The sequence below is a fragment of the Sinocyclocheilus anshuiensis genome, unplaced genomic scaffold (assembly GCF_001515605.1).
Source record: "Sinocyclocheilus anshuiensis isolate Anshui unplaced genomic scaffold, SAMN03320099.WGS_v1.1 scaffold891, whole genome shotgun sequence".
NCBI lineage: Eukaryota > Metazoa > Chordata > Actinopteri > Cypriniformes > Cyprinidae > Sinocyclocheilus > Sinocyclocheilus anshuiensis.
The window spans coordinates 336,406-346,680 of record NW_015546076.1 but is presented as its reverse complement, the minus strand read 5'-3'; the positions used below and the strand labels follow the sequence as shown (position 1 = coordinate 346,680).

The 10,275-nt window shown below is 34.2% G+C and overlaps 1 protein-coding gene across 2 annotated transcripts in view; it reads left to right on the top strand.

Moving 5' to 3' along the window:
- The first annotated feature begins 1,771 nt into the window (after window positions 1–1,771).
- The window catches only part of LOC107699899 (junctional adhesion molecule C-like), a 24,959-nt gene continuing 16,455 nt past the window's right edge, over window positions 1,772–10,275 (top strand). The window contains exons 1-9 of one of the 2 annotated variants that reach the window (XR_001635507.1): window positions 1,772–1,943; window positions 5,483–5,551; window positions 5,635–5,748; window positions 5,829–5,981; window positions 6,600–6,802; window positions 7,682–7,781; window positions 8,226–8,355; window positions 8,472–8,523; window positions 8,893–9,069. Coding sequence is in view for 1 of the 2 variants with exons in the window: in XM_016501338.1 (XP_016356824.1) it covers window positions 1,895–1,943; window positions 5,483–5,551; window positions 5,635–5,748; window positions 5,829–5,981; window positions 6,600–6,802; window positions 7,682–7,781; window positions 8,226–8,355; window positions 8,472–8,523; window positions 8,893–8,928 (906 nt within the window). In the remaining variant the exon portion in view is untranslated. Of the gene's footprint in view, window positions 1,944–5,482; window positions 5,552–5,634; window positions 5,749–5,828; window positions 5,982–6,599; window positions 6,803–7,681; window positions 7,782–8,225; window positions 8,356–8,471; window positions 8,524–8,892; window positions 10,059–10,275 lie in introns of those variants that run through there. The other variant, XM_016501338.1, reaches the window with a different exon arrangement.

Below are 10,275 nucleotides of genomic sequence, written 5' to 3'. Positions count from 1 at the left end.
CATGTGAATGTGTATTCAAGACATCATGCATCATATATAAATAAATATATACCAGGCCAAGAATGAATGAAGCTCCGAAGGTGTCGTTGTTCTCTAGAGGACTAAAGCGTTAGTGTTCAAACACTCTGAGCAGACGCAGCAGGCGCCTATAGAGCTGGACAGTTTGGTCACAATGTGTGCAAACACAGTGTAACAGTGGCGAAAGGGGGTGTGATGCAGGCTGTCTCTTCGGCTGTGCTCCAGTGGCACGAACGTGTTGCTAAATGTAAAAAAGGTTTATTTAAGTATAAAATACTTTGGCATGAATGCATGAACATCCGATGTTGTTTTCTAAGGGAGACTAATAAGATTCATTGTCCTAATTAAAGTGCCATTTAATAACTGATTTTCTTAGTTTGCTTCTGTGAATATACTGTACAACATAATAAGCTAAGTCCCTTGTTGAGCATGGTGTGGTTCGAGCCCAAGAAGTGAATAATGCATTCAAGTTATAACATGATATAAATCATGAAAAAAAAAAAAACTAATGCAGTGACCAGGGAATAGGTACATTTAAATTTAATCCTGATATGATAATTGGCTGGTGCATGCGTGTGTGTGTGTGTGTGTGTGTGTGTGTGTGTGTGTGTGTGTGTGTGGTTCAGGTATACCCTACATTACAGAGATGGCAATATCCAAAATCCTTGTCCTTTTTTAGGGGTAGGATTAGGGTAAGGGGATAGAGAATACAGTTTGTACAGTATCCATTACGCCTATGGAATGTCCCCATAAAACATGGAAACCAAACGTGTGTGTGTGTGTGTGTGTGCGTGAATTAAAAGTGGCTGATGAAAGTGGTGATATACCAAATATTTAATAAATATTTACTTCTATCTTCTACTACAGTGTGTAGATTCTGTTTCTTCTTTTTTTTTCTCTAAAAATGATTGGTAAAGGTTATATTTTTTATTTGAAGTAAAAGTGAACGTATTCTTTCCTTGTAATTTAATATTTCAATAGCATTTACGGCAAAAAAAAAAAAGTGTAACCAGGTGTGAGGTGTGAAGTTGCTCAGCTGGCATGCAGACAGAAACTGTTGTGTTACTTTTTACTGCCTTTTTTGGCAACTCAAACAATTATCTGCAAAATTATTTTTAACTGTTAAAAATATCACACACTTCTCATAGACTCTTACTACACTAATCATCACAACAATATATGAACCTTTTGGTGGTAATTCATTTTAGAAAGAGTGTTTAAAGAAACTGATTTAGCCACTTGAATAAGAGACGAAGCGTCTTACACTAATAAAAAAGACATGTTTAGATGAACACGAAACGAAAACTGTGTACCACAAAAAGGACAAGTTCATACAAAAATATTTTAGAAATATTTTATATATTTAAACTGTAAAGTAATGACATTTACGTGTACAGGCCCCAGGTATTATCTTTATCCTCTCTAACACTGCCATCTGGTGTTGAAATGTGAAAAATACGATAGACGCATTAATTCAGCTGACCATTTTAATGTAAGGTACATTCTTTCTGTGTTCACGCAGTCTTTTAAATCCGATTTTAAACTATTGGAAAAAATATATACGCCCAAGCTGATATGCATCGCTCTTATCCGAGAAATACTCCTAATGCTAATTACCACATATTGACATAATTATCGATTTAGATCTCAAATACGCCTAAGTACTATTTTAATACCTTCTTCTCCAATTTAATCCTCACGTTAATGCTCATCATCAACCGGAAGTCCGCGAACGCCGCCTCAGCCCCTCCTCTCTCTTCCGCTCAGATGTCCTTGTAGCTATGGAAACTCATCAGCGGGCAGCATCCTCCTCCAGTTTGTTCACCCCGTCGTCTGGACAGCTAAGCTAAATTTGTATGTAAAACATCGGTTCAAAATGGCGGTCGGCCGTCAAACGCTTTCCTTGGTGCTCCTCTCATGGCTGTGTGAGTAATATTTCTTCATCTGCTGTAAATGAGTGAGTAGGTCTTGTTGAATTGTGGCGGTCGTGGATCCGTGTGATGGCATTCTCGCGCTGACCCCTGCTGCTAATGCTTTACTACCGTTAGCCATTTAACGCCACGCTCAGTTTTTGTAAACACGGCTCGCGGTTTCTAGTAAGATGGGAATGTTACTCACTGCTGGAGTGATTGGTTTATATCGCCCAGCAGTGGAATACAGCGAGCGTGTCTCAATACCCAGTGAACTGCCTGCTTTGACAGCATTTTTGACCGCGTTCGAACGTTTCTGATATGAACATCATATACTCGAAGATGTTGTTTAGGTAAGTAGTTCATTCAGACACAGCTCTTGTTTGTGTTCCTCGGTATGCTTCTGTGTGTTAATAGCTTAATTTAGAGTCGTTTTAATCAGATTAATACCCTTTTGAAAAAGAAGTCCACTTTAGCATACTTTTAAAAAGAGTAAAAAATTGCTTATTTGAAATGAGTGAACTGAATATAAGTAATTGCATGTTATTTACAATGAAATGAAAATGCATTGTAGTTTAAATGTATATTAAATGTAATAATTAGTTGAACTAATTAAACTAGAGTGTACACTAGAGTGTTTTTTTGACATGCGTAATTGAATAATTATTTCTATTGCTTTTAGTTATTGTACTGCCAATGGCAAGCATTTATGGTAAACAAGAATCTAATGTCATTTCTATTGAAATGTGTATGTCATTAAATATTTTAGTATTTTCACATTTGTAATGATGAAGATGCAATTTAGTACATTTAAAATATGTTCATTTTAAATAGTGAAAAACACACTACAGTTAAAATTAAAATCAAGTACTTTATATGTGCTTTAGTATTTAGTGTCAACACATTAAAATAAGAGTACTTAAATCATGACAAAAAATGAATATTAAAAGAATAAGTAGTTTAAAGTAAAACTTTTAATTTGACATTTTTAAAAGTTTAATTGTGTTAAAAAAACTGTCATGAAAGTGTAATCTTTTTAAGTACTCTTTTTTTTATTTCAGTAATATTATATTATTAATATAGTGTTCTAAAAATATATGGTTTTAAGATTTGAAGTACACTGTAAGAACACATTCAATGCACTTAAGCCCACTTCTTTTTTCACAAGGGTAGAAAATCAACTATTTAAGTTTATTGTTGAATTATTTCATTGTAGCTCACATGTTTTTGAGGTATTGCAGGTCACATGTTATTGGACTCAACCAGAGCTTTTCATTTTCTTCTCAGCACAATGTGCCTCTGTGCAAGTTGTGTGATGTGTGAAGAAGTGTAGCTTCATTCACTCATTCTCAAAGCCGTTGCTGTTGGTCAATGTGTCCTGAATACCAAAATACTTTCAAATGGGCTCAACTTCAGCCTAATTTCACTTTGACCAGTGGCGGGGTCTTTGTAAACTAGAAAGTGCTGTCAGAACTGTGGAGAAGAGTTTTTGTAAACAATCATGCGATAAAGAATGTCTCAAGTCAAAGATCACACCACCACCCCCTTCTCTCCCACTCTTTTTTTTTTCCCGTCACTTTTTAGGTCACTTCTTTGTAAAGTCTGGAATAGCACTTTTAGTTAGTATGTCATGTGAAATGCTACAACAATCAGCTATTGTCTTGTACAGTAATTATCCACAAAGTATGCCATCAAAACAACCGTAAACTGAAATCACAATTAACATAAAATAACACGCATATTAAAAAGGGGGCTTTTGTTATGTTGTTTAGAGTGGAAATGCAGAAAGTTGTTATTAGGATTTGTGTTTTTTAATAACAAAACAAACATCTCTCTCTCTCTCTCTCTGTATAAATATATATATATATATATATATATATATATAAACACACACACACACACTACATTATTCATACACATTCTTGGACTAATTATACAAAAAATGATATATATATATATGTATGTGTGTATATATATATATGTGTATTTATAAAAACACACACATATGAAGAAAAATAATAAAACAAACAAAAAAAACATGAGCTTTTCCTAATCTTAAAAGTTGTTTGCTGAAAAATGAATCTCATATTTATGCAGCATTCTTTTGTTTGATGTAAACAGGGACCTTTCTAACATTGTCGCTTCCATACAGTGACCGCATGCTTCCCAGTGGTGGATAATGTAGCTTGTCTAATCGGGAAATGTCAACAGCAGATGTAAAAATAGACCATGATGCATGCGATGGGAAAGTCAGCCTTAGAAACGTCACCAGAAACCTTGACGTTCTCCAGCTGTGGCAATATGACTCTGCTCTAGTCTCCCATAATGTGCCTCTTTACAGTGGTTAAATGCAGCAGAATTCACTTCATCAGTACAAAACTGTCCCATGTGTAGCTATTCCTCGAGCTTGTGAGTCTAGGTGATGATAAAACGCCACAGATGTTTGGCTTATAATAACTGAAGTCTGTCTCATGCTTTGCAGAAGTCCATATGGTAAGATTTTAATCTGATGCTAAAGACACAGATTATCACATATGGATCACTGTAAATACACTCTGTGGATTTCATGAGATTATGTGAAAGTGGAAAATGCATCTGGAAATAGCAAATGCCCTAAACCCCAAATTATTTTCTCATATGAGCGAAGCCTATTGGGACTGTCAGGCTTTGCCAAATAATTTGTTTCATATTTGCCTTTTCATTATGTCACACTGTCCGGCCTTTTTGAGTTGGTGCGGACAGTCTGAAACTGAAAAAACACACAAGCTCTTCTAAATCTGTCCATGAATTTTCAACAGAAATGTGTTCAGGTCTGGTTACAGTTTCCCCAAGATACTTACAAAGTTTATTCTTCCATTATGCTTCCCATAAACATTATAAAAAGTCGAAAAGATAAAGCTGAGAAACTGAGTCACCCATTACTGAAATTCATAAGATTTTTTCGTCTTTGACATTAGAACATAAGAAAATAATCAAAGAAGGATGTTTGAAATAAGATCATTATTATAATTACACTGTAGAGAGCATTTCATGTAAAACATGTCCAGAACTGGGTCATATCTGATATTAATTTTCAACAGTGATACTCATTATATTCTCATTAATGTAGTACAGTAATGAAAAATGATCCTGCCTGCACACAATGTTATTAAAATCATACTAAATTAAAGCCAGTACAACAAATATTACAATGGAAACAGTTTAATAGGGCTATATCTTTTTTTATGTTAATTTAATAAATTATAATAAATTAGTGAAGAGGCAGGACAGAAAGAGTATGTTAAAGTAGTAATGTCTATTAAATTATTTATTTACTTTAAAAAAAATTATATATGCTATTTGTTTATACTGTGTACTTTTATTAATTAATCAGAATACTATACAATTGATATAGTTAAATATATTTTAAGTGATTAGCTGCCATACAATTGAAATATATTATGATGTAAATAATGATATAAAAATAGCTTCATTTACATTCATGAAAAATATAATTTCTAATTTTTGGACTGTTCTTGACAGATTTGTAATCTGTTCTTTGTTATCTGTTGCAGGCAAGAGTACAGCTTTTGCTGTAATACTCCGAACAACTGAAAAATCAGTATGGACAAATGAATTTGAGTGTAAGTCTTACATGAAGCTGTTTAATAAGATTACTTCATTAATGCACGCATAAATTGACCGCCTATGTCTTATTTCTTTAAAGCAATTGAGTTGACCTGCTTGATAGAGTCCATTTCTACAAACAATCCCAGAATTGAATGGAAGAAAATTAAAAATGGTGTACCCAGCTATGTGTATTTCCAAAATAAAATTTCAGGTAACATGTTCTTTCTTTCATTGATTGAATTGATGACAGTGTTTAAGCTAAATTCAGCTGAAGCTGCGTTATGTTCTCAGGTGACTTGGAGCACAGGGCTTTGCTGAGAGAGCCTGCAAACCTTCTGATCCTGAACACCAGCAGATCGGACACTGCTCAGTATCGCTGTGAGGTGGCGGCCATCGACGACCAGAAGCCCTTTGATGAAATACTAGTCAGTCTCGCTGTAAGAGGTACTGTTGGAATAGCTTCTGCCAGGTTCAGCAAGGGAACATTCTCTGAGTTTTAATCCATGGATATAACTCTCAGTGATGTTGCATTGAAATGCCCCATGAGAACAGAACTGATTGGACTGTCTGGACAAAAAGGTTTCAGTGGGCTTGAGTGCAGGATGAATACGTTGAGCTGATCAACGTGATTCCTCTGGACGCACAAAAATGTCTCCGATTATAATTGCGATCTTACTGTTTGGGACATGAAGCTGAGAGGGAATTTAATGCCATGCAGCATTAGATGTAATGCAAATTCTGTTTGCAGTTCTCTTAAACCTTACTTAAAGTCGGTATGAAATGAAAATTCACCCTGTTTATTTTCTAAATGCATAGATCTTATTGTGAACAATTCATCCATGCTTATGTTACATTTTTACATTTTGTGACCTCAAATCAAAATGTCATTACTAGACCTTACGGTGAAATTTCCAGAGTTTTTAGAAGCATAAGTTGTCATAGTTGGGTAAAGTAGTGAACGGATATAATATAAATATAATATACTAATAGCGCCAATAGCAGAAAAAAAAAATCTATGATTGCATTGAAAAAAGCTGCTGTTTTGTTGTGGATGTGTTGCAGTGAAGCCGGTGATGCCCAGGTGTAGTGTGCCGGAGGCAGTTACAGTGGGTTCAAGCACTGAACTGCGCTGTATTGAGAACGAAGGCTTTCCACAGTCACAGTATCAGTGGTTCAAAAACAACGAGGAGCTGCCAGAAGACCCGAAAACCAGCAGCAAGTTCTACAATTCTTCATACACCATGAACACTGAGACTGGTTCGCTGGCAAGTGTGCTGTGCTCTTTTTGTGCTGTCATGCTAGTAAAAACGCTTACATTTTTTACTTTCTTTAAATATAATTTACATTTTTACATTTAGTCATTGAGCAGACGCTTCTATCCAAAGCGACTTACAAATGAGGACAATAGAAGCAATCAAAGCTAACAAAAGATCAGCAATATGTAAGTGCAAATGACAAGTCTCGCTTAGCCTAACGCAGTATACGTAGCAAGGTATTTTATATATATATATATATATATATATATATACACACACACACACACACAAAAAAAGAAAAAACACTTTTATAAAAAAGAAGATATTAGATAAAGTAGAATTAAAGTAGAATAGAAAGTGCTAGAGTTAGAGGGTCAAATAAATATGGAACAGATGTGTTTTTAGTTGTTTCTTGAAGAATATCAGAGGCTTGGATTACATTCTGCGACACCATTGTTTTGCAAGGAATTGCAAAAATAATGATTAGTTTAGCTGTTTACACTAATAATATAATCACTACACTAATAATAATAATAATATAAATAAATAAAATAATCAGCCTGTAAATGATTATTTTACATTTACATTTTACATTTAATTAAAGCATCAAACTGGAACGTATTTCAATATTGAAAAAATTGCAAAGGCTTAGGCTTTAAATGAAATAATAAGAATAAGAAACAATAAGTAATAAATACATTTAAATTATTTTTTTAAAATAAAAATTAGAGGTTTAGATCAAGTTATATGTCTTTTTTTTGTATTGTTTTTTTTTGGGGGGGGGCCAATAAATTGGGTTTTTGAAATTTATTTCAATTATGTTGTATTTTACCAGTTTAAACATTAACTGGGCTTTTGCTAAGTGTATGACTTACATTTGATCCACAGAAATTCCGGTCTGTGAAGAAAGAGGATGCAGGTGAATACTATTGCCAGGCCAGGAATGAGGCAGGATGGTCAAAATGCAGTCCTCAGACCATGGAAGTTTGTAAGTGTGGCCCTTAAATATGCTGGTCAGTAGCTGCACTTTGAAATAATGATTCAGCTTTTAATATTGAAATTATTTATTCACCTTCATGATGTTCCAAATGCAGTTATTTTTCAGTGGAACGCAAACACAAATTTTTTTGTGAAAACTTTGATACATTTTTTTTTTCCAGGACTCTTTGATAATAACAACAAATGTTTCTTTAGAACTAAATCAAGAATATTAGAATGATTTCTGAAAGATCAGGTGACACTGAAGACTGGAGTAATGATGCTGAAAATTTCAGCTTTGACATCACAGAAATGTCAAATAAAAACAAAATCTAAATTGTAATAATTCACACACTGGTAGTATATAAATAAACACAAAGAGTGAGTAAATAATGGAATTTTTAATATATTTTTTGCTGAGCTATTTATTCATTTGTACATAATTTATTTCTAGATGATCTGGACATTGTGGGCATATTCCTGAAGGTGTTAGGCGGAGTGGCAGCATTTATATTTGTCATTGTGGGGATCTGTCAGATTCAGAAAAGTGGCTACTGTTCCTGCAAGGATCATAGAGAAACCAAGTGAGTGAAAACTATAACCACAAAATGAATCTTACAGCATAACCATAAGGGCTGATCTGATTTGATCTGGAATTTAATGCACTTTTGGTAAGATTACAATGCTCTGTTTCATACAGTTACAAAGTACCCCAACATGACAATAGGATGGACTATGCCAGTCCAGATGAGGTAAGGCTTTGTGGATTTGTGACATGATAAAGCATCACAGATATAATTTTCATGTATTAGTGCACGTTTAGAGGCTATAGTCAACACCTTGAAATGTTCTTACAAGGATGGATTAAGTATCATCCAAGATTTGCTAGTGTTTATCTTCTCAGGTTACACTGCAACCTTTCTCTGACTGCAGATATTTTCTTTTTATTAATGCTAGCAAAGCTCAAAGTGGTATTAGTGCAATCCTCAAAATAATCTCTCAGTAAAATCTCTACATGGAAAAAATATTCGGCTGGATTTATGTTTTGCTTCTGAAGTGCCACATTTTAACTACATATCATTTGATTGCTCACAGTTTTTCCTATCTCTGTTTTTCCTCAGGGACATTTCCGCCACAAGTCCTCCTTTGTCATATAAAATCAAAGAAGAGGAGACGAGTGCTTCAATCGTGTGAATGCCTTGTGAGCTGACTTTTGAACTGTCAAATTGTGCTTTTTACGCTGAGGTGCAACTTGAGCTTCATGGCTTGCCAAAGTTATTACAAAAACGAAAGCTACTGTGTCGAACAGGGAATTTTTACTCCCCTTATTTTGATTTAAACAGACAGGAATCAAACACAGGTTTACTTAAAACTCCACTGTTTATATGTAAAAATGACATTCAATTGAACAAAACTAAGATTTATAGCTATTACATGCATCTTGTATAGTAAAAAAAAATCAGTTTCAGCAAATCAAAAAGGATTGAACTTAAGAAGTAACATAAAAGATGAGTTTGTTAAGTCTTTCCAAATAATTGTGAATTTCTGAATGTCAGTTGCAGACTTCAAATTGTAGCAAGGCTGAAATTGCAGGTGCTGCTGTATTTTTGCCCAAAAGTAGTCAACACATAATACCAGTGCAAGAACTTACATGTCTTCAAGGCAAATATTACATTTCACACTGGAAATATAGTGTGTGACTATGTGAAGAATCCTGTCAGTGTAAATGTATACAATACCATGCCAAGACTGTTTTATCTGGGTCAATTTTGACAAGAGGATTTTATGTGTTAGCGTTTCAGCAGTGGTTATTTAGTTAATGAACTATACATTTGTAGCATTTTAGTTTGAGATTTAATCAAACATCTCCGTAAAGTCAGTCGACTTGGTTGTGCAAGATGATTCATTTACTTTTTTGAAATATTCCTCTAGATACAGATTACGCACTTGTGGTTTTTTCAGAGTGCCATTTCTGTGTTTAAGTGACCTTCAATGCTTTATAATTGTTTTATACGTTTTGGACATATTGTCCAGGTTTTATGACTCAGTGTTATTGTTTTAATCTACTTATAAGATCTACGTATATTGTAGTTCACTCCAGAGTAGTAGTTAGATAGACCGTGGGCCGTTTCACAAAAATAAAACTGATTATGTGGAAGCAATCAACATTGTCTATCCTTTCATTTTGTTTTTAAAACATGTAACTATATATGTAATTGGACCATCAAATTTACTTGGTTTTTAAATAAATGCAGTGGAACTGAGTTATTATCTTGAAATTTGAAAACAAGAACAAGAAGTAAACTCATAGGTTTCTTTTAGCTTCTTTTTTAATAATTTGGAATAATCTGGAAAGTATGTTCATTTACTGTACATGTACTCAATACTTGGTAGGGGCTCCTTTTGCTTTAATTACTGCCTCAATTCGGCGTGGCCTGGAGGTGATCAGTTTGTGGCACTGCTGAGGTGGTATGGAAGCCCAGGTTTCTTTGACAGTGGCCTTC